General features: G+C 33.9%; 3 protein-coding genes across 3 annotated transcripts; 1 reads left to right on the top strand and 2 right to left on the bottom strand.

The window, feature by feature from the left end:
• Nucleotides 1-5,169: 5,169 nt before the first annotated feature.
• On the bottom strand, nucleotides 5,170-6,947 carry LOC114742300 (30S ribosomal protein S17-like). The gene is made up of 3 exons (XM_028930569.1): nucleotides 6,812-6,947; nucleotides 5,687-5,862; nucleotides 5,170-5,514 (listed from the first exon to the last, which is right to left on the bottom strand). The coding sequence occupies exons 2-3, from the start codon at nucleotides 5,846-5,848 to the stop codon at nucleotides 5,371-5,373; spliced, it is 306 nt and encodes a 101-aa protein (XP_028786402.1). The 5' UTR covers nucleotides 5,849-5,862; nucleotides 6,812-6,947; the 3' UTR covers nucleotides 5,170-5,370.
• A 6,520-nt stretch (nucleotides 6,948-13,467) lies between these two features.
• On the top strand, nucleotides 13,468-18,333 carry LOC114742294 (receptor protein kinase-like protein ZAR1). Its single transcript, XM_028930563.1, has 2 exons — nucleotides 13,468-15,208; nucleotides 17,290-18,333. Exons 1-2 carry the CDS (start codon nucleotides 13,717-13,719, stop codon nucleotides 17,922-17,924), a joined length of 2,127 nt encoding a protein of 708 aa, XP_028786396.1. The 5' UTR covers nucleotides 13,468-13,716; the 3' UTR covers nucleotides 17,925-18,333.
• Nucleotides 18,334-19,013: 680 nt separating this feature from the next.
• On the bottom strand, nucleotides 19,014-20,668 carry LOC114742284 (dehydration-responsive element-binding protein 2C-like). The gene is made up of 2 exons (XM_028930556.1): nucleotides 20,611-20,668; nucleotides 19,014-19,908 (listed from the first exon to the last, which is right to left on the bottom strand). The coding sequence occupies exons 1-2, from the start codon at nucleotides 20,631-20,633 to the stop codon at nucleotides 19,014-19,016; spliced, it is 918 nt and encodes a 305-aa protein (XP_028786389.1). The 5' UTR covers nucleotides 20,634-20,668.
• Nucleotides 20,669-24,056: the final 3,388 nt, after the last annotated feature.

Here is a 24,056-nt window from a genome sequence, read left to right as displayed (position 1 = left end):
AAAATTATTAAAAAATCTCTGTCTCGTAATAAGTTTTTAAATAAAAAAATATAATTTTTAAAATTTGTTTTGTAATTCTTCTAAAAATAAATCTTTTGAAAAATAAAAGATCATATAAAATCAACAATATCTTAGGCCTATATATGCCTATATATGTATATATATATATATATATATTTGAGAACCCGTTTGGAACAGTTTATAAATAAATTATAAGTAGTTTTTTAATAGTGATCTACGAAATACAAAGTAAACATGTGAGAAGAGTTGTCTCGATTTACATAAAACGTACTTATAAGATATTTTTACTGCTTTGCCAAATGGGTCTAAATAAATCACAACAAACCCAGACGCAAGTACTGAACGGAGATAAACTCCAATGGTTGAATCCATCTTTATGTAACAAAATCAAATCTTTTTGGTTTCGATCATTATAATTTTAGTTTTTATCTTTTCTGAATATGTTTTATCATTTGAATTTTTTAATTTTTACTTCAATTTTATTTGAATCTATATAACCCTCAAATAAAAATTATTAGATTATTATTTATCCAATGTATTGCACAATAAAATAATCTAGATACACCAAGAATACTTTTTTATTGCAAATACATAAATACTCCCTTAAGTGGCTGATTTTTTTAAAAAAAAATATTGCCAAGATGGAGATATTTTATTGGACAAAAGTGCACACTTTACCCTCTAATTTTATGTAAGATTTTGGTTTTATTCCTTAATTTTATAAAGTATCGTTTTAATCTTTTAATTTTAATACCATTAATAGAAAATGATGATCATTTTGATGTGTCCAAAAAAAATCATTATCATTTAAAAATTAAATATAATATGTTTGTATTTATAATGTATTTTCAACACTTGATGATATAAAAGACGCCCTATAAAATTAAAGAATTAGGTTAAAATAAACTCTGATGTAATATGTTTTTCCCCCTCTATTTTGCTCCCATTTCTTTTTATCTTCATAATTTCTCCAAATCTAAATCAACTCCAGAAACTCATGGTAGAATTGGATTTGGGGTAAGATTTTCCAGTAAAAATAATCATAGGAATTGAAAGGAGCAAGACACTGACGTCCCAATACCCATCTCTGATTATCATTAACTAATAAATAAATAAGCTTTGAGTTTTTAAATAGCAGTGATTATCCTCCTTAATGAACATTTCCTAATCATCCCAAACTTTCAGCACCGGCTTCTCCTCTTATTTGCTTCTTTTCTTACGTTGAGAGATATGTTCAAGCTATTGAATGAACCAGAAGCTTCTCTCATCTTTGTTTTTTTTTTTAATTATAAAAAATCACTAGTCACTAGTATAATAAAATATGAGAATGGGATAGAAATTCGGATAATGATGACTAAATTGTTTATTTAAAATTTTTAGTTTAGTTTAGAAATTATACAGAATATAAGTTGGGAATCATATTGACGTCTATATAATAAATTCATGTATAATTTGAATAATTTTATGTAATATGATTTATAATAATAAATAATATAAATGAATAAGAACTAAAGCTATTTTCTCATTACGTAGCGAATCAATATTCGAATCTCCGTTAAGATACTTGCTCACATCTAGTACTCAATAGTGTGTTGAATATGATTGCCTCCAATAAAAGCTACCTATGCATAGCAAACTAAAGCTATTGATATCAACTTAATGTTAGTTAATAAATATTAATATTTAATGATAACAACAATAACATTGTTTTCTTTTGGATAAGATAACATTGTATTTTTAGTTGTCTCTTACATAAATATAATAAGATTTTTTTTCCAACACATATCATAAGATATTAAGGATTTTTTTTTATTCATCCATAACTAAACAACACTAATTATTATTATTATAATATATCACCATCATCATCCTCATTTTCTTTCACCTAGAGTGAAAGTTTAAGGTTAACATCGCCTTTAGACTCCCCAATCAACCAATTCTGTTGCCATCCTTTATCACATTGGAGATGTTCATTTATTATGTGACCATTAGCAAGGTTTGATTGACACTTCTTGTCAGCTGAATTTAAATCCTTTTCCTGCAAAAACCAATAATAGATATTAAATAATGTTATTAAATATGGTTCCATTGCTTTTATGAGTTACTCATTAGTTTCAAAGGCAACATTCCAAAACCATAAGCATGTTATATGTTTAGTATTAGTATTGTTTAACTGATATATACCATGACTTGAAGATATATCAGTCGGAAAAAATGATACCTTTCTGCAAATGGTTCCATCTTTTTTGACATCCCAGCCAGCTTCTTCACACAAAGCCATGAGCAAGTCATTAGAGTCTGAATGTTTAGGAAGAAGATAGTTTCCATGAGCTCTCAAACCAGCAAATATTTTTCGTGTCATTGCTCTTCGATTCCTCTCTCTTAGCTTATTGTTTTGTCTCTCTCTTTCACTTGGAAACCTTTGAGTCTGTTTAACAGAACCATCTTTATTGACTTTCTTAACAATCCATGGGCCTTTAGTAGTCTTAATACATCCCTTCTTCCATTTCTCAGCCATGCTTTCTTCTTATTCTCTTCTTAGCTCTTCTTCTTGCAGGAACGTTCCTTTATAAAGAGAAAAAAATTTGATGCTTTTTTAGTTATTATGGCAACATGCAAAAGATGTTTATTCTTTTCTTGAAGCATCTTTGTCTCTGGTACGGTCATGCCATGCTAAAGATATGGTTTGAATTATTTTTTTCTAGAAAAATATGTTTATTCTCTATGACCCCTTTTGTTGTTGAATTCTCTTGAAGGTAGAAGATAGATGTTTTAAAAAAATTTACTAATAGTTGTAAATTTTAAAGAATGGACATTTTTTATATTAATTAAACTCATAATTTAATATTACAATACTATATAAGTAATAAATTATTTTGCGTTAAATAAGGGTAATTTCAACTTGTTTTTACCTGATAGTATAATCATGCATGAACCAAAGGAACCTGCGGACACAATTATGATATATATATATATATATATATATCTCCCAAAACAATCCCTTTGTTTAATTTTTTTTAATTTCCTTTTGTGAAGTTGATTTTGCAATATTTGTGACAAGTATTTCCAACAAGACATGCATGAACCAAAAGAATCTGCAGACACAGTTACGGCTGCATTTTATCAACGCCAAATATCCCATATCATGTTTCTCAAAACGGATGGTACCTTCAACTTCCTTTTTTTATTTTTTAGGGATAAATAAGTGATTTTTGGAGCAGGGATAACTCTAGGTGAGTGATTTTTAAAATTAGAGGACATTCTAATAACTTGAGTACATTAAAATTGAACATAAATCAATCCTTATATTTGCTCATCAAGTTTTGCTATTAAGACTAGACGGTGGTTTCAAAATTTGAGTTTCTTTTCTTTTCTTTTTTTTTTTTTGGGAAATAATCTAAATTACCTAACCTTTTCTTTTACTATCAAAATATACATCGGCACAGTCGAGTAGGCTTATAAAGGGTTATTCTCATTAAAAAAAAAACAAATTAATTTATAAAATAATCATTATAGAAAGTTTTTAAATTTATGAATATCAATGTGAAATATGAAAATATAAAATGTCTCACTATTCAAAAGTTTCATGCAATGCATTATAATTTAGATTCAATGTAAATATACGAAATTCACCCTTGTTTTCAAATTAATTATCCATTATTGTCGGAGCTTACATATTAATTCTCCCATTGCCATACTAATTCCATTTCCTCATAGCATCTGCGGCGAAGGCACGGCTGAAATAACATGGTATTTAAATTAAATATATAATGACGCTCATAATATAGATGTTAATAACAAGATGTTTGCTCCTCCTTCCTATTAGGGGTAGGACTTCGCTATTGTTTGGTGAGATGTTAATTTTAACCGTTTTAATTGATATATGCCCCAACTTCACGTTTTGCCCTCTGCATAAAAAAGCCATCAACGTCAATAGAATTCCGAATGAAAGCATCACTTAGATTCTGAATGAAATGAGTTATTTCTCATTGCCGAGAGGCCAAAAAGTTTGTGATTCCTGAGGTTTGATACGTACACGTTTTCAGTGTTTCAATGAATAACACAGCACAACATCAAGTTTTATCCCACCAAATAAAATTGGCCATATATATGTGTCTGCATGTATCTATATGTAACAACATTGGACTCTTTCAATAATGAAAACCACATTGTGTGCGTGCACAATAAGACAGGAAAATGCCACCATTCTTCCTACAAAAATGATCCTATCTGTACTCTAATCATAAAAAGAATCCACTGTTAATCAGTACAATACATTTCAATGATGTCAATAAGATCCAACAAACAATAGCAGCCTCGACATCCGATGAAGAGCGTAAAGTATAGAAGTTGCAACCAGTTGATTTTATACCATGGAATAGGAGTTATTTAACCTCACGTGTGCTGCACTAAATTTTCCCATGCCAGGAAACTTTATAAATGAAGTCAGAACGTCAAATAGTAGAAGGTTTAAATTTAGCCTAAGAAAACAGCAGCAAAGGTCCAAGTTTTCAGTATATCCGTGGCTTACAAACACAAGTACAGAACGGTAAAAGTCAAGTCAAGGCGCAAACATTGTATGCATGCAGCCACCTTTCCGGTCACAAGCAAGCTACTATCAAGGACAATTTACCAAGAGAGGGTTTCATTTTATCACTGAAGTGTACGGATAATTAGGCCGTGTGTTGAGTTGAAACAATAAGAATCCACTTTTCCCCATCAATAAGCACATTGAAAACAAGTAAAAAATGAAGCAACAAGGAGTTTATGTAATATCAGATCACAAGGAGATCGACCATCTTGGCAAGAGGGAAAAGCTAAAACTAAACAAGGAAATTGCTCTTCCCCTTTATCCTCTTTTGTTAGGGGTTATGAGCATAAGGCAGAGAAAGTGATAATGCCAGCAGACCCATTCATTGCCGATAACTCATCCAAAATTTTGTCTGCTTTAATCAATCAAGTATAATGATACTCAATTTTTATATTCTCCCACAATTTTCTTTCTCCAAACAACTTATAAACCTAATCAAGAATTTACAGCACATTAATGACCCTCCAACATATACATCATGTAGTTGGGATATACTCATGGATTTCACAAGTGACCCAGATTTAACTGCCATCAACTTAGATCAAAATAACAAAAGAGACAAAGTAAGAAGAGTGATGAAAAATTTGCATATAGGCGACATGAGAGATAAATGTTGTAAGAACGCACCCGCACGGACACACCAGAGAATATTCAAGATAGTGTGAGATTTTCACTTTTTTTTTGGGGGGGGGGGGGGGTTTATAAAAATGCATGCTGCTGCCAATAAAATTGACTCATACATTCAGAACTATGTTATACTAGGAAGCAGGCGCTTCGGAGCTGGGACTTGGCTCTTTAGTCACAGGTGCAGATGGTGGAACATAAATTCTTGCTTTCTTAATAATTTCAGCAACAGTCCAATGCTTACGCTTACTGAAAGGCCTAGAAGGATCAAGTCTAACCTGAAATAGCAAAGGCAGAAACGTTTATTTTTTATTTTTTACTTTTTTGGTGAAAAATGAATGGCAGAATCAAGCAAGGGGAAAACCAAAATTTAAAAATTTCAAGTTGATAATGAATTTAAAGAGGGGAAAAATAAACAGTGCATGGGATGGATGAGTTCATGTTACTAACTCGATCACCGATGTTACAGACATTGTTCTCGTCATGTGCCATAAATTTAGATGTGCGTTTGATGTATCGATTGTATAATTTGTGATGGAATAACCTATCCACTGCCACCACCACTGATTTCTGCATCTTGTTTGACACCACCGTTCCTACCACCTGCTTCATTGTCTCTCCCCAACCTGCAACCCTCATTTTACAAGAACATAAATATAAAATCATCAATTTAACTTTAAAATTGCAATGTTGAAATCCCATAGCAGCCACTATCTAAATCTACCTCCCCCAACCCACATTAACTCCTGCCATCACAGATGCACCTATACTCACCTACCTTTTGTGCCACACAAGGTCCTCCTTACCCGTACCAGTTCCTGGATGCCCAGATATCTGTCTATGGCACCATTTAAATCCACATTCACGGTACAGCAAGTATCTCTTCTTGATCTCTCAAGAAATAGAACTCGCGAAAGAATATAAACCATAGATTCAAAATCTTTACCACATTGTTCTCCTTTTTCCCACACTAATAAATAATATTCACTAATAACTAATAATATTCTCTTCAATTTGCATAACTTGCGTGTTAGCTGCCTTTGAATTTACAAGTTCATACAAAGGTATCCCATTAGCCTCTTAATATTTGCAATGTCTATTTATCAAAGGAACAGAACAGAAACTTTCATTCGATCTTAGTTACTCCTCAAGATTGCAACAGAGCCTTAGATCTTAAAATCAGATGTCAAATTGACAAACTTCGCAATTGATAGGAATCAATCAATTATAAAAGAAAAGGTTAGAAACATTAGGTACGTATTTTGTCCCTAGTTTCTGAAAGTCAAGGTAATAATGTCGAAGCATTCCATGGAGCAAGTATTGCCAAGGACCACCTTGTCATTTACCAATAGGAAAATGAACATTATGAGGCTCGTGAAATCAAAAAGTTTAACAGATAATTTAGATATCACGAAATCCGAAATACACAGCAGCAGTTCCCGGCGAAACAGAGGAGAAGGACGTAGGATGAAAGATAAAGAACACGAGAAGACGCCATCTAAATTCAAAAAGCATGGAATAGAGAGAGGGAATTAGGACTCGGCGACGAGTGAAGAAGGAGAAGGACCAACCAACCTGCTGGAAAATCGAGACCGCTGCGCAAGCGTTAACGGTGACTGCTACGCAAGCTCGCTGCTTCTTTTCTGAAGAAGACGCTGGAGTAGTGGGCGTAGGTATAAACGGTGTGACAGAAGGCGGAGGCGCGAGGGGTGGAAACTGAAATGTGCTGCCCGCTGAGTTACACAGGAGAAAGAGGGGTTGAGCCGTTGAGGCGGGCTAAACATTGGGCCAATTTTAATTGGGCCGTAAAGCTATAGATCAATTATATACTTACTTGATTCTAATAGAAGTCTTATGTGAATACTAAGGCATTAACTTTGAATTAATTATGAGAACGGAGTAGAGGGAATAGTTACTGGGGAGAATTTTAATAAACCCCCACGACACGTAATTAATAATTAGTCTGCCTCTAAAAAATTCTGAAATTTCGCTTCACCTCAAAGACCAAAATTTTTTACGTGAAAAGACAAAAACACCCTTATTTTATTTTAGATTGTGAATTTTCTTTTATATTTCTTGCAAATTGCAGGCTTTGGGCTGCAAATTATCGAATTTTAGTTATAAATTGCGAATTTAAGTTGATCATTTGTGTCAAAATAATTGTATTTGAGGGTTGTGAATTCTTTTATTTTTCTTGTATATTACCGAATTTGAATTATAAATGACTAAACTTAAATTGTTCATTTACTCATAAAATTTATAAGAATTGACAACTCAAATTCAGGGACTTACAATCATGTTTTTAAAAGAAATGAAGCAAGGATAATTTTGTCATTTCGTTCATAAAATATTGGTCTATGAGAGCGCAGCGATATTTCATATATTTTTTGGAAAGTTAATTGATATTAATTGTGTACAGTGAGGACTAAATGAAATTCATCCTGATTACGATCATAAGCGGCCACCCCATCGCGGAGTTGTGTAGTGACCTGACGATTTGGCTGCATAAGGTTAGGTTAGGTTAGGATAGGACCAAGCTGGTTGGTGAAGTGCATCCTTTCTTTTTTCTAGTTCAGGACCCTACAGCTGCCATATCATATCTAATCCCAGTCATGGGATTTCTTTTTTATTTTTCAGTTAGCGTGCAATTTTGATACAATTTTATCCCAATCTTATTTTTTAAGCACAAATTTACCCCTAATCTTTTTTTTGGTATAATTTTATCTCTAATATTTAAGTGTAATTTTGTCTCTACGTGTAAAATTGTACTAAAAGAATATTAGGATTAAAATTACGCTACTAAAACAGACAGAAACAAAAATGTATTTAAAAAATAAAATCATTGTTAAAATTGCACCCCCCCTTTTCGAAAAAAGGCATGAAATCTCGTGAGACGACGATATCATTGTCTTGTCTCTACTTTTCACATTTGCATATTAACAGTACAGACACGTTGCCCCACTCATGTTTGAGGTTATCTTTAAATTTTTTTGAGCTGAATACATGTTTGAGGTTATCTGCTTAGGATTAGTTTAAAAGATGTGCTAGATATTTATATTTATTACTCTCCCGTTTTTAATATATGATACAATTATTAAATTAATTTTAAATTTAAATATAATATTTATTTTTTATATTTTTTTAATTTTGATTCTAAATATAAGATTTATTTTTATATTTATTAATTTTTTAAATTACTTTTATGAATTTTCCTTCGATCACACTCAAGTAAAAAGAGAAGAGGACATTAATAAAGATGATTATAATGTTTTAAAAAAAATATGTCATGTTTTTTTTAATTAACTAATTTTTTTAATTTTTTTAATCTAATCAAATTAGTTAAATAGATTTTATATTAAGAAGTTAAAGAATATTAATTTTTTTATCAACGTCCGATAATATTCGTGCATATCCCAAGATGATAGGGTTCAGTGAAGTACTGCTATCAAAAAGAATTTCTTCACCAAAAAACAAAAAATTTTGATCACGGGGAATAAGCTTTCTTTTCATTGTGCCAGAGGGTCCCCCTAGCTCGGTTGTCTGTCTTCGATTTTTGAAGCCTTTTTAGATCTTATTTAAAATCATGTTGATAAACATTTATATTTATAAATATATTTTATATAAAATAAAATAAAATTCTACTCACAAGCTTATCTCTTATTTTATTTTATAAGTGCTTATAAAATTATAAGCCATTTCTTGAAAAATCTTTTTAGTCCCCTTTAGTACGAAGTATTGAAAATAAGGGATTGAGATTGTGATTGCAATTAAAAAAATCATTAAAAACACTTAGTATGAGTAATTGTTTGTTATATGGGATTAGACAAACCCATAAAGGTAGGAATTGGGAATACCACTTTCCCCCATGGTATTCTCTAATCCCATATACATGGCTTTGGCTAATCCCATATATCAAACAATCTCTTATACTAAACACTCTCTTAATAGATTTTCTTAATTGTAATCTCAATCTCAGTCTCTCATTTTCAATGCTTCCTATCAAACGCAACCTTTGAAAGTTCTTCATTCCCATGTCAGGAAAAGCTTCAAAAAAATTTACATTTAATTCTTAATATAAGAGCTAATAGTTAGGTTTAGTTTTAAATAAAAGATCTAAATTCATTTTTTCATGCTTATAATTTTTTTCTCAAACTAATTTATCTAATTTATAAACTTACATATAATTTATGGTTATAAGCACTGAGGGAGATAGTTTATATTGTAATAAAATCTAGGAAAATTTGTTGAAAAATCCTCTATTGCAAATTTTCTTCCCTGAGGGTATGTAAAATTTGTCTCAATTGCACTGAATCCTTACTCCTTGAGTATTTTTGAGCAAGGGATTCTATAATAGGTGTTTCTTCCAGCAATTTTCCCTAAAATGTAATACTATTACTATTTTCTTTACTGATTGGGTAAAATAATATAAAAATAAGCCATAATGTTTTAAAATTCTAATGCGACAAAATGAAACTTGAAAGAATATTCATTATTTTAAGATGGATGGAGGAAGCACAAAGGATAGGTAGTTAAAGCCCAAGCTATGTCCATACGAGATACACATCGGCCCCAAAACACAATTTTGTTTCCAAAATCTATATCACAGATATCACTTCATGTTCTTAATATAAAACTATATTATCTAAATTAAAATAAAAAAATATTAAATCATTTTATATTATATATTACATAATTTCTTAAAAATATTATGTATATTATTAGGTTATATATCAATTTATAAGTGAAGCAAATTAGTTTAAAAAAAATGATAAATATAAACACTTTAAAATAATTTAGTAACTTTTTAAATCTTCTTAAATTAGTTAACTGAATTTTATATGAAGTATCGGACTAGTGTCACATTTTATGTCCGAGTTTATGCTTCTTAATGTAGCAACGAGAAGATTTCTAAGGAATTAGGAATAAAGGCATTCAAATAGGGGTGGCTTAAACTTGACGGGACATAAACTGAGCTGGGAGGTTCTTTTTATTAACGCCAAAGGAGATTGAGGTGAAATCATAGAAATAGAATATTTAAAAAAATTGCATTTAAGATGCGTGAACTTAACAAAAATTATATTAAATATTTTTTATAATTACAGCCATCCATAGACAACAAAAGCTATCAGCAAATTGCAACGACATTTCATATAAAAATCACTCAACATTCGATTTTTTTTTATTAAAAAAAAAGTTAACCACAATTTTTGACAACTTATAAATTTAAGGGTTAAGATGCATTTTGCATCTCAAAATATTTTTTAGGGTACATCAAGTATCCTGAAATATTTGTGATACATCAAGCATCCTGAAGTATATTTTTAAGTGTGTTCAACACCTTGAAGTATTTTTTGATGTATCTAGTACTTTAAAGTATTTTTCTAGGTGCGTCCAACACGAAAAAAATATTTTTTGGTGCATCAAACACCAAGACAAAAAAATACTTTACATTGCTAGACACGCTTAAAATGTATTTTAAGATGCTAAATGCATTACAAAATACCTAGAGATATTAGATGTATCTGAAAAAGTATTTTGGGCACCGGATATACCTTAATTTTTTTTGGAAAAAAATTACATAGAGGAGGATCTATGGGGGCAAATATTTTATTGTTGGAATTTAATATGCGTACCAACCTATCTTCGCAATCTTTAAACCAAAGCAAAGCCTTATTTAGTCTCTCAAAACTGGCTGCATGTATATTTGGTTGGAAGGTGGTCCCCAATAAATAAATAAACTATTCGTTGGAAATATTTATAATGTCTTGTTTCGGAGGATATGAACTTATCATCGTTAAAGTCATCTTATGTTTATGACCAAAAAAGAATGGTTCCTTTATGTTTCGAATTTAATTCATAACTTCACCATTGAATTATTGAACGAAATTATTTTAAAATTTCAGCCTTTTTCCCCTTACGAAACTAATAGAAAGAAAAGGACTCCAAAGGTGTTAATGGTGGCTTGATTCAAAAGTTTACATAGTTTAATGGTATGAAATACTCTTTGTGAATGTAAATGGGAGGTGGCAAGTTTAACCTTTCTTGTAACTTCAAATTGTTGATGCTTGTCTCTTACAAAAAAATCTACTACATACATCTAAGAAGTAAATTAGCACCCAATATTATATTTTAATATTATTTCTCATATGCATCTAACATCATGATCTTATTTATAGTACATCCAATACTTTGATATTATTTTCTCGTGATTCTAGCACCCTAATTTTATTAGAAAATATATCAGACAGTAACATCATAAGGTAATTCGAAAAGTGTTGGATGCGCGAGAAAAATAATATCAAGATATTAAATATACTACAAATAATATTAAGGCGATGGATGCTATTTACTCTAAATCTAAATTGCAAACAATTAAAAAAAAAACAAAGAGAGAGATCAATATATCATTTTCCATATATCATGCATATTCAATTTTTTTTCCTAGAGGGAAACTAAAATAAATTACCCTTAAATAAAGGATTGATCATGACTTATTGTTAACGTATTGTTTATTTGGGCGAAAGAAATGATGGGTAATAGAGTAGGAAGGAGGAGAAGAAGAAAGGCATATAGAAGTTCGTGTGAGACATACATATATTTGTTAGCTTCTAAGTTTGCTTAGAATGATTAAAAAGCAGATGCAATTATCACCAAAGAGTTATACTACTCAACCATTAAATAATTACATCATAGGCCATATATGCAAGAAAGCAAGCCAATATCTACACAACGAGTTGGAATATCTATACAACGGGTTGGAATTTAATTGGCATCAATAATGAGATGCACAAAAAACAGAATTGAAAGTGTTTGTGAAGCTGTGCCACTATTATTATAAGTTTGAGAACAACAAAGTGGGGTTTGGTTGCGGAAAGGGAATTTGTATGAGTGTCACTAATGAATAGGTCGTGCCAATAACAGTACATTATAAGGTCCCCCCCCCCCCAAAAAAAAAAAGAAAAAGAAAAGATAAAATTTGATCTCCCCTCTACCTCTCAAGGGTAACTGTCTTAAATTATTCACATACAATTATATATACCATGTAATTACCTTTACCTTATAAATATTATAACCTGTCAAAGATTTTATATGAAAAAATACATACATAAATATGAATTAGATTAATTTATTATAGAGAATAAATTAACTAAAGTTCATTCATTTTGTTAACAAGACAAAATGGGATTTGAAATTAAGATTTTAATTACTTATTCATATGATAGATGATAATATTGTTACGATTTTAAATTTTCAAAGTAAATTTGCACCTTAAATCTAGTTTTTTCCATTCACTGATTTTTTTAACCATTTTTTATTGGAGAAAACTATATATTCGTTTGCAAAAATATTCGGGAAAAAAAAAAGCAGAGGACTTGATTATTTAAGCAAATGTCAACTCCTTGGTTTTTTTTTTAATCGAATTTTCTATTTTAGTTCTTTTTTATTTTTTCAATTATGACTTGTGCAAGTTAAATGTAGGGGATATTCAAATTAATATATTTTACTTTGACTTTTAATTTTATTTTCAACTTGTATCAGCAGTCACAATTTTTTTTAACCTTTTGCATGCTTTAAAACCAAAAAAAAATCTAAGAAATTATTGGGGAAACTAATTTATTTAATTTGTTTTACTAAATCACAGGTATACTTTTATTGGAAACAATCCTATTCAAGATATTATCAGGCACTAAATATGGACATCTCTTTTAAGGGGATTCTAACCTTGGCTTGTAATTTGTTGAATTTTGTGAAGCCTTCTGTTTTGTTCCAAATCCTAACTCATTTGTTTGGAACTTTTAAGTGTATAATCAATTTTTTATTTAAAAAAAAATTATGACCCGGTATTTCCTAACACATGGCTTATAGAGACATTATCATAAGAATACCATTTTTTATTTAAATGGGCACATATTAACTGCTTGACGTTTCAAGCGGGATGAAGTTCACAATTTAGCAAGAGCATTTTCACGCTTAGCACTAAGAATTCAGTTAAATCATTACACGTACCCCAATACAATTCAATTAACTGAATAAATGAATCCAAATATTTGGAAAAGATGCAGAAACTTCTCATCAAGAACACATTAAAATGGTACATTATATTGCTAATTTAAATAAATTTGACAATATATATAAACCGTAATAAAAGAGTACTTGAGATAAGCAGCTATCGTATAATCCAAGCCCTGAAAGCGGAAATAAGAAACAGAGAGCTCCCAGCGACTTGCTTCTCTTCTACTTTACTCTACCGTTGGCGAGTCCGATCATCCTTCCATTCTCTGCTTTTTGGCGGGGGCGTTGTGTGGGACCCTCCGATTAAAATCTCGTCCTTCCCATCTCTCTTAAATACTCTCTCTTTCTCTCATCTCCCCAACTTCCCCCCACTTCTCGTTCTTCCTCCTCCCTCTCACTCTCTCTGCTTCCACTCTCTCCATCTCCATAACCACTTTTCCCTCGTCGTCCCATAATATCTTCACTCCATGAGCACTCCTTGCTGCTTCTTCTTGTTACTGTTCCTCTTTCCTCAGCTCTCTTTCTCTCTCTCTTCCGATGGGCTCGCCCTTTTGTCTCTCAAATCAGCCATTGACCAGCCTCCTGGAGCCTCGGCCTTCCCCGACTGGAATGATGGTGACGCCACTCCTTGTCAGTGGTCTGGAATCTCCTGCATGAACGTCTCCGGCGCCTCGGAGCCTCGCGTCGTTGGACTCACTCTTTCTGGTAAGAATCTCCGGGGGTATATTCCTTCTGAGCTCGGAAGCTTGGGGTATCTTCGCAGGCTCAATTTGCATAGCAACAATTTCTACGGTTTTATTCCTGTTCAGCTCTTCAATGCCTCTTCGCTGCACAGTCTTTTTCTCTACGGTAACAACCTCTCCGGCCCTTTACCTCCTTCGATCTGCAACATCCCCCGGCTTCAAAACGTTGATCTCTCCAATAACTCCATCTCGGGTAACATTCCTGGGGAACTCAAGAACTGCAAGCAGTTGCAAAGACTGATTCTTGCTGGGAACAAGTTTTCTGGGGAGATACCTAAAGGTGTGTGGTCGGAGTTAGATAATTTGGTTCAATTGGACCTTTCCGCCAACGAGCTGGACGGGCCGATTCCGGACGATATTGGCGAACTGAAATCTCTATCGGGTACGCTCAACCTTTCTTTTAATCACTTGTCTGGTAAAATTCCGAAATCGCTGGGGAATTTGCCAGTTGCAGTGAGCTTTGATCTTCGGAATAACAATCTAACCGGGGAGATACCCCAAACGGGGTCGTTCGCTAACCAGGGTCCTACCGCATTTCTGAACAATCCGCAGCTATGTGGATTTCCCCTCCAGAAATCTTGCGGTAATTCGAACCAGGGCTCCTCGGGGAGTCCAAGTTCATCTCGGGAATCCGACAACCACTCGAGGAATGGCCTTAGTCCTGGTTTGATCATACTAATTTCAGCGGCTGACGCTGCTGCGGTTGCGTTGATTGGCCTTGTAGTTGTGTACATTTATTGGAAAAAGAAGGACGACTCCAATGCATGTAGCTGCACAGGGAAGAGCAAGTTTGGCGGGAATGAGAAAGGACATATTTGTTCCTTCCCATGCATCAGTGGTCTAAAAAGTGATGACTCTGAAATAGAGGAACCTGAAAAGGCAGAGGATGGCAGAGGGGAAGGGGATTTGGTGGCCATTGATAAAGGTTTCAACTTCGAGCTCGATGAACTTCTCCGGGCTTCGGCTTATGTATTGGGAAAGAGTGGATTGGGGATTGTGTACAAAGTGGTTCTCGGAAATGGGGTGCCTGTGGCTGTTAGAAGACTCGGAGAGGGTGGTGAACAGAGGTATAAGGAGTTTGCGGCAGAGGTTCAGGCCATTGGGAAGGTGAAGCACCCTAACGTTGTAAAGCTGAGAGCTTATTATTGGGCGCCAGACGAAAAGCTTCTGATCAGTGATTTCATCTCCAATGGCAATCTGGCCACTGCTCTTCGAGGTAAATTCTTTTGATTCAATCGTTCATGCCAATTTTTCTTCTGTTTCTCATGTTTGCTCTCACTTGCTGCAATCATTCTGAAGGGGGTGTTGACTTCCGTTTCTATTCTACTCCGTAGAGAACCAATAATGGCAGAATAACACTGATAGCAGGTTTAAATGAAATGGAATCGTTCATGTTGGTTAATTATAATTTATTACCCATGTGGAATGTGAACGGAATATAAACTTTATTTAAGGCTTTTATCCTACTGTATTATTTTAATGGTTTGGAATATGGTTGAGTTGGCTTGTTCTTTCTCATGGCATCTTCGGTTTGAATCCCCAGAAATTATTGGCTTTTCATGAGATAGTAAAAATAAGGTCTTTGAATTGCCCACTTCGAGTTCTGTCTGGATTTTATATTTTTCATGCCAACCGATATTTTTGCTTAATTTTAATCTCACTTTGAGCTTGGATTGCTAGTCACTTTAGGAAAGGTTACAATTTTTGGATTCCCGACATAATTAAGATCAAGAGCATGTGGTTTTCTTCCATGCCAACGAGAGATTATGCTAATTTCAAAGAGCAGGCCAGAAATAGAGAAGTTAAAATCGGAGTTTGTCTGCTTCGTGTCTTTTTTGGGCAACTGCAACATGGTTGATTTGTTGGACAATAGATGCTCTGATTGACCTAAAATAAAATAATCTGAGTGTAGAATTATGAGTTTAGGTGAACCGGTTGAGTTGATGAATAGTATTTATTGAGAATGGGGTAGAGGGCGTTAGATCCGAGGAAACTTTGGTCAGAAGATGGTGAAATGACGTCGCTCTAGGGTCATGTCAGGGGGCAGGAAGAAGTACATAGCTAATGACATTCACGATCTGTGGGGGAATTAAGTGGCATTCATGTGGGGGGACCCGCATCTTGCACTTAGCCATTTGCACAATTACACACCACCTTGAGCCGCTCAACACAACGAATCCGTTTAGGTGGTATTGGAAAATTAGAAAAACGGGATAAGTGATATCGTTTTGTGTTTAATCCACAAGTGGGGTGGGGTGGTGGGGATGGGGAATTTTTTTGTCTCTTTTTTGGATAGAGGGGGAGGGTTTTTTTTTTTTTTTTGAATTAGGGTGTAATTCACCCGGTATCCAGCACCTGTAGGTAACCAACTAATGGGGGGGGAGGAGCGGGCGGGTGAGGACTCAAAACCGATACCGAATAGGCAGGTTTGCACTTTGGCAACCTTTTTCTTAACCATTTGGCGAAGCGAGTTTTCTTGAGAGGGAGGCTTTTTCTAGTTATAAAAGAAGTTTAAATGAATTGGGTTTGAAGACCCGTCAAGACCAGAAATGCCTACAGACTCGAAAAGCCTTAATATAGATACTTACATGTTACTGACCAACAAATTCTCGCATCAATTTCCAATCTTGTAAATCAGAGTCAAATCTTTACCAGCCAACCTTTGTTGGCAGGAAGGCAGGGCGGGAGTCTTTTGTATGCCTGAGAAAGTTGCACATTCATGAAAATTGCAGCTTCATTCGTATCTTGGAAAGCAGCTTTGTATGAAGTCCGAATCTCTGTCTGCAGAAAAAACACGCACAAGTCTGTGCCACTCTTGGGACTTTCTATCAACCCTAGTAAAAGTTGAACCTGTTATTCCAATTGGATGCTTTTTGTTGTTACAACTTTTAACGCTAACTTGCGGCTTTTTGAGCCGGGTCCCTTTCTTTCCTTGCTTCCACTGTACCCCATCTTTATTATTAAATAAATAAAGTAAACTTCCGAGGGTTCGGTGATTTTGCCTTTTGGGGCATTGCCTTAATCTAAATTTCCAGTTCCCTTCTTGAAGGTTTCAAGGACATATTTCTCAAGTTAATCTTATGTCCCCTACCCCTTACAATAGCCTTCATATTTTAGTCTATTTATGCATTCACCCAAAAAAAGGACATGTTCCTCTATGTTGAATTGCACATTAAGATTTTACTCTGCACATGATCCACATTTGCAATTTGTATTAGATGTTCAAATCTTCTCTAAAACAATTTCTGCCATTTACAGTTCAGTGCAGATAGTGATTAATACTGATTGATAATGCAGGAAGAAATGGTCAGCCGTCTCCGAATCTTTCATGGTCAACGAGGCTAAGAATTGCCAAAGGAACAGCTAGGGGGTTGGCCTATCTCCATGAATGCAGTCCAAGAAAGTTCGTTCATGGTGACATAAAACCCTCTAACATTCTACTTGACAACGACTTTCACCCTTACATCTCTGACTTCGGCCTCAATCGCCTCATCACCATCACTGGAAATAATCCTTCCTCTGGCGGCTTCATGGGCGGAGCTCTTCCATACATGAAACCATCTCAAACAGAGCGAACCAACAATTACAAGGCCCCTGAAGCAAGAGTCCCTGGCTGCAGACCAACCCAGAAATGGGACGTCTATTCATTCGGAGTTGTTTTGCTTGAACTTCTTACTGGGAAATCCCCAGAGTCATCTCCGGCAGCATCAACTTCTGTGGAAGTTCCTGACTTGGTAAGATGGGTGAAGAAAGGGTTTGAAGAAGAAAGTCCATTATCAGAAATGGTTGATCCATCCCTGCTCCAAGAAGTTCATGCCAAGAAAGAGGTTCTAGCTGTGTTTCATGTAGCACTAGCTTGCACTGAGGGAGACCCTGAGGTTCGGCCCAGAATGAAATCTGTCTCTGAAAATCTTGAAAGAATCGGGTCATGATTCGGAGCCTCACATTCGAAATACCCCTAGCAACGATTTTTAGGTAGACTTGTTTATGAAGGATAGACCAAGTCTACTTATTTTTTTCTAAACAGTCACGCTTGAAAATCTTCCTTGCAAGACACTCCTCAAAGGTGCGCTGCATAGTCATGATGCATTTGTTTTGGTGGCACTTAGGGTTCTTGGTGGGCATCGTGAAGATGGGGTCGCTCAAAATTCTTTCTTTCTTGGATCAGGTCGTCATCTGGATCTTAACTTCTGTTCGGAATTTATGTAATTTTTTTGGAGAGCTGTCACTCTCACATTCACCCAACCCCTTCCTTGTTTCTTTTGCGATCATCAACCAAGTTGTTAGATTGTAATTTAAATTTTGTTGTGATGATCTGATTACCATAATTTTATAACAAAATCCATTATGATGTGGGAGATTCAAATGCAATACTGTGTACCCCATTTTTTTCCCATTTGCCTTTGTTATACTGATGATAATGATAGTTTTCTATGCTGATTTTTTTCAAATTTTTTTTCTCGTCTTCAAGCTAAGCTATATTCATGTTCTTACCGGAATCTCGGGTTTTAAAGTCAAAAACAACAGGCAACTCATGAAATGTCGTCACTATTCACCCTAACATCTCATTTTCTCTGACAGTGACACTTCTGTCGTCCTCTAAGCAGCTTAAAAAGACCCAATTTAATACAGCTTTGACATATTATTTGTCATGTTCTTTAATGAAATATGACATTTAAAACTTGTTTTACAGCTTAACATGACATAAGTCGAAAAATCATGGCGAATAAGTTGGAAAGGCAGAACCTATCCAACACTGAAAGAAAGTGCCACATATGATACAACCCATAGACACAAAAGCGCAGAATTTACAGTTCATAACTCTTAGTACAAACTTGATACAGAGAATATTGTATGGTAGAGTGTACATTACGTTTGTGCGTAAAGTGATTGTGATGGAAAAAGCAGAGTAGAAACTGCATCTTATTAGCTGATTTTCAAGGGGGGAAAAAGCATATTGCAACAACCCCATTAAAATCGAAAAAACAGAAACAAAAGCAGAAACAAGTATTATGATTAATTTAAGAAGCTAAATGCGGAAACCATATACCAAGTAAGTTTTTCTCTTCCAACAAGCCAAAGTCATAATCAGGTCTCAAGAAACTGTAGTCATAATAACCCGCTTCCAGGTCTGCCTCCTTCATGTTATTGAGACGCACAGGCAAATGACCACTCTGCCACTCATCAGTTCCTTTTTCTTCAAACATGGAGCTTCCACAACCAGAATTGTTCAAACCCTCCTCATCTTCAAAGTTTCTCTCTATAGAAGCTTTATATTCCTCATTTTGAGAGGGATCAGATGTACAAAATCCCAGAATATCAGAAGTCATTTCCTCCATCTGCTTCTTCCCAAAGGAAGCTTCACTTTCAATGACACCAGAATCCTCATACCTAGCCCCTGGATTCCATTCCTCCTCTGTTTCTTCTTCGGTCTTCACCAGAACAGCCTCGTGTTTCTTCTCTGTTTCCTCATTAGAGCATGTGGGTTCTTCATCTTCTTCTCCTTCCATGTTATAATCAGGAAAGTTCAGCCGAGCACAAGGACCGTACATGGCTCTGGCTGCTTCGTCATAAGCAAGGGCAGCTTCAAGTGCAGTAGAGAAAGTGCCGAGCCATAAGCGATTCGGTTTCTTGTTTCCCACAGTAGTATGATTTCCAGTAATGGGTTCACGAATTTCTGCCACCCATTTGCCCCAAATCCTCTGCCTCACTCCTCTGTAATTGCAGTCTGAGTTTTGAGGCCCACCTTTGCCTCTCATGCAACCCTTTCTCGAGCCTTTTGCTGGAACTCTGAGACTCGCTTTCTTTGCTCCATTTTTAACAAAATCAAGCTCACTGTTGTACTTCTTCCACTTCTCAAGAGTGCCTATGACAGAGTCGCTCTCGCTTCTTCGTCTCTTACGCGATGTCTTGTTCCTACAGTCACCACCCATAACAGAAGTCTGTTTAGAATTCTCAAAATTGATGCTCATACTAGGACGAGAAGAAAACAAAGATCCTATTCAGGGCGAGGAGATGACCAAGTATTAAAATATTAGCTTTTAAGTACAATTTGAAAAGTGATGATGAGACTCTTCTCTGGAAGTACTGGTGGTTCATAGATACTGGCGAATTACAAATTCAAGAGAGAACCATGCTCAGCTTCTATCTTAAATCACTGACAAGATTTTCATAACAGACTTTTTCATAAATCATTTGCTAAAATAGTAAAATTTCATCGTCAAAATCGTTTACACATTGAAGGAAACTATTTACACAGTTTCATAAATCATTTGCTAAAATTTCGAAACAGATCAAGCTATATGTCCAAGATAAATAGTCAAAGCTCAAAATTGCTATTCGTAGTTTCATATCACGCATCAACCCAGAAAGTACTCTCTATCTTCCAGAAATCATAAATGGATCCATTTTCATACGGAAACATGAAAGCTCATGGAAGAACTAGTTAGACAAAGCACAAATTAAACACCGGAAAGTTAAGAGGAAAAGGGAATGAAGAGAAAAACTCGGACGAAATGAGAAGAAGATGAAGAGAAAAACTTAAGAAATGAAAGAGAAGTTGAGATTTCAGGAGCATGGAGTGATGAATCACTTTAGATGAACGGAGAGAAAACATACCCACGAAGGGTATCAGTCGTCATGCGCCTTCAAATTCTGCAGAAGTTGAAGATGTGAGCTTTGTGTTTGCGAATCTGTATTTGAGGGTTTTGAGAGGGTTTTGTATTACTGTGCTCCAGAGATGTCATTACTAACGTCATCTTTGACGTGGGAACCAAGAAACTGTTCAAGTGGGGAGGGTGATATCCTTCTCATATCCTCAATGCACCGGGAGATGACGTGGCAGATTTAGAATTGCGAAAATAATTGCTACTGCCACGTGGCAGAAAGTCCCTCCGGAGACTTTACACTCATCCGCGGAGCTTCCTTCGCCATGAAGGGCTCCCTTTTTATCCATATACGTCTTCTGATTTTTCTCAAATCATTTCTTATATAAATAATTACATAAAACAAAAGAAGAAAAGGTACCACAAGTGGTTTTTTTTAAAAAAAAATATAAAATGGTAATTCAAAATTAGGGTAATGTTTTGGAAAGCTCACCTGCAAAACAAATCATGATTTTAAAATTATTTTACAATATATGTAAAAAAAAATTTATCTTAATTTATGTAAAAATATTTTTCTAAAATTTTTTTTACCAAGTCTGAGTTGATTTCCACAAGTTGTTTTTGAAAATTAAAATTTTTAATGTATGGATTAACTATTGTTAAATATTAAAATTATTTCGCGAAATATTGACTTAGTTTATAAATAGCGATTGGAAAATTAACGATCGGGAGACATAAAGTTCCACGCCTAAAGAAAAGGAGGAGGAGGCATGAGAAGCAATGAATAAACTAATTAGTTAATGATATCGGCACTAACTAAATCAGCCCCTAATTATACGTTTAACACTCCAAATTATTTTTCATATGTATTCAGTATCTTGAAATATTTTATGATTTACCTAGCATCTTAAAATACTTTTTCAAGTGCATCTAGCACATTAAAATATTTTTTGGTGCATCCAGCATCCTAAAATATTTTTAAAGTATATCCAGCATCATGAATTATTTTTTATTTTTTTAAGTGCATCCAGCACCCTAAAATATTATTTGATGCATCCAACACAAAGAAAGAAATAATTGAGGGTGTTGAATACACTTTAAAAATATTTTAAATTACTCCATACACCACATAATATTTTAGAGTGCTGAATGTACTTGAAAAAATATTTGGGGTGTTGAATACATATTAACCCATTATTATTAGAGGCCACTTAGATATTAAATCACCGTGAAGCAGTTAAGTTTTGCAAATTTTTCTTAAAAAGAAATTTGGTCGAAATATCGATTTTTTGAGGCATTCAAGTTTCAACTTGCAATATTAAAGTCATGAATTTCGGCTGAGGAGAGGGGAGAAAAATCCAGATAAATTTCATCATGCATCACCTCATCACCTTTTTATTTTTAGTTCTGATTTTTTCTTATCATTTTCCAGGTTTGTTTTGCCAACTTCGACTGATCTTACGTTAGATTTTAGTGAAGTATGAGCTTTGGGTAGTTTCATGAAAGGATTGATGTTCCTCAATAGCATTGCTATGATTAAAGATGATTTGATTTAAACAACGTCTGGAATATGCGTTGCAACATGAAAAACAAAGTCATACATATGGAATATTCAGTGCAACGTACCTTCAGAAAATAAAAAATAAAAAAGGCCATTGACTGATCATTTGATGGCGATTGATTTATACTCACTGAGGAAGGTATTATGTAATGTTATTGATATACTACCTTTGACCCTAATTATAAGATCTGGTTGACTAGTTTGGAGAGATTAAGAAACTTAATTAAATTAGTTATTTGTAATGAATAAATATTATTTTTTCTAAAATACCCTTACAAATCAAATTTGTTATCTAGGACTATCATTATTAAAGGATTATCTTGAAAAAAAAAAGATAAATATGAAAGATAAAATAGATTGAGGTCTTATATTTAGGATCAAAATAAAAGTCAAATAAGGTTTTGTATTAATAACCAGAGGTAATATTTTTTTTTGGGGTCAAAATGTAATGTTATTGATCACATCACACCAACAAATTCAAAGAGTTCATATAAGAATGGCCCTTGTTGGATCCATTACCTAGATTTTACAATTTGTTTTAAAGCTCAATAAGATGAGTTTGAATTGGCTTGAATCATACTACTTGGTACTCCTAAATACAACATACTTTGTCATTGAAATAACTAATAACAATTTGTTTTACTTTTTGGTTTGAAATTGATAGAAGGCGTTGAGAGGGGGAGGGAGGAGGGATTTCTTGGACAGAAAGTTCCACTGAAATCATCATCTTATGGCCTTGAGAGCGTATATTGAAGATTTATTCACAGTTTAATTTCTACAGAGAGAAGTTCAACATTTCTACAAGATTCATTCACAAGGTAAGGTTTTTGTGCTTTTTACGAACTGAGGTAAACTTCAATTTGTGACTTGTTCTCAAGAAAGATAGCCAACAATTAATTTGGTTGAGAGAGAATTGAGATCATGTACCACACAACAGTATAGAGAAGGATAATCCATATAGTTTGATTTAATTTTGATTTTGATTCTTATAGTTTTAACTCGTTGGCTTTGGTCATATAGTTTCATCAGAACTTGATCTAAGTTTAAATATTGAGACCAAAACTAAAACTTATTAAATCAAAAAATTATGAAACTATAGAACTAAAACCAATAATTTGAAACTACAAAGATCAAAACCAAAATTTTATCAAACTATAAAGATAGACAATGATATTAACCCCAAAAAAAAAAAATTTACTACTGCCATATATATCAGATACAACAAGATATCCATACATTGATGAGCCTCCTCTACTGCTTTTTGTTGGTACTGCACAAACGTGTGTCTTATTGTTCATGAGATTTTGTGAGGATGGTGCAACAGCCTCAACTACCTTTTATTCTTCTTTCCTTCTATTTTTATGATTCCTAAAGGTCGTATTTGGCGCGTTAGAATCTTCATTTTTCAGCAGTTGAATTCTGGAAATGGGTTCATAGCTCACATGTCAATAGCCTCAATCTTTAAAATTGAAGACGAGTTTGATGTCAAGTATCTGTTTCTTGGTTTTGTTATGTGAACTTGATAAAACTTCTAGTGTCTCCTGCTATGGAGGGTGCTTGGATTTGGGTTGGTTTCCTATCAGAGGAGAAGAACAATATGCCGCCATCCTATTAACAATGATAGAAGGATACATATAAGTAGGCTTAAAACTACATCATATATCATGGCCTTTATCTATTTTTTTCATTTTAAAAATTCTGCTCAAAGGAAAAGATACGGACAAATGAATTTGACAGTACATCTTAATGCAAAAAGAAAGCTAAAAAATTTCTTTTCTTTTTTTTTTAAAAAGCATTAGAGCATACATATAAGTAATCTCTACATCGTATACTTCAAAACTTTGACGAGTAGACCTTCCACATCAAATCAAGTATTCTCACACTTAATACCAAAAGAA

The sequence above is a fragment of the Neltuma alba genome, unplaced genomic scaffold (genome assembly GCF_004799145.2).
Source record: "Neltuma alba isolate B1F8T4 unplaced genomic scaffold, ASM479914v2 tig00003699_pilon, whole genome shotgun sequence".
Classification (NCBI taxonomy): Eukaryota; Viridiplantae; Streptophyta; class Magnoliopsida; order Fabales; family Fabaceae; genus Neltuma; species Neltuma alba.
The sequence above is the reverse complement of the archived record's forward strand: the minus strand, read 5'-3'. Positions and strand labels throughout refer to the sequence as shown.

What these genes read in the sequence shown, in the direction of transcription:
- LOC114742300 (XM_028930569.1), bottom strand. Translation starts at nt 5,848, where the DNA reads ATGAAGCAGGTGGTAGGAACGGTGGTGTCAAACAAGATGCAGAAATCA. An exon ending in TCTGTAACATCGGTGATCGA is followed by an intron (nt 5,515 to 5,686) that starts GTTAGTAACATG and finishes TTGCTATTTCAG; the next exon opens with GTTAGACTTGATCCTTCTAG.
- LOC114742294 (XM_028930563.1), top strand. Translation starts at nt 13,717, where the DNA reads ATGAGCACTCCTTGCTGCTTCTTCTTGTTACTGTTCCTCTTTCCTCAG. An exon ending in TCTGGCCACTGCTCTTCGAG is followed by an intron (nt 15,209 to 17,289) that starts GTAAATTCTTTT and finishes TTGATAATGCAG; the next exon opens with GAAGAAATGGTCAGCCGTCT.
- LOC114742284 (XM_028930556.1), bottom strand. Translation starts at nt 20,633, where the DNA reads ATGACGACTGATACCCTTCGTGG. An exon ending in ACGACTGATACCCTTCGTGG is followed by an intron (nt 19,909 to 20,610) that starts GTATGTTTTCTC and finishes TGGTGACTGTAG; the next exon opens with GAACAAGACATCGCGTAAGA.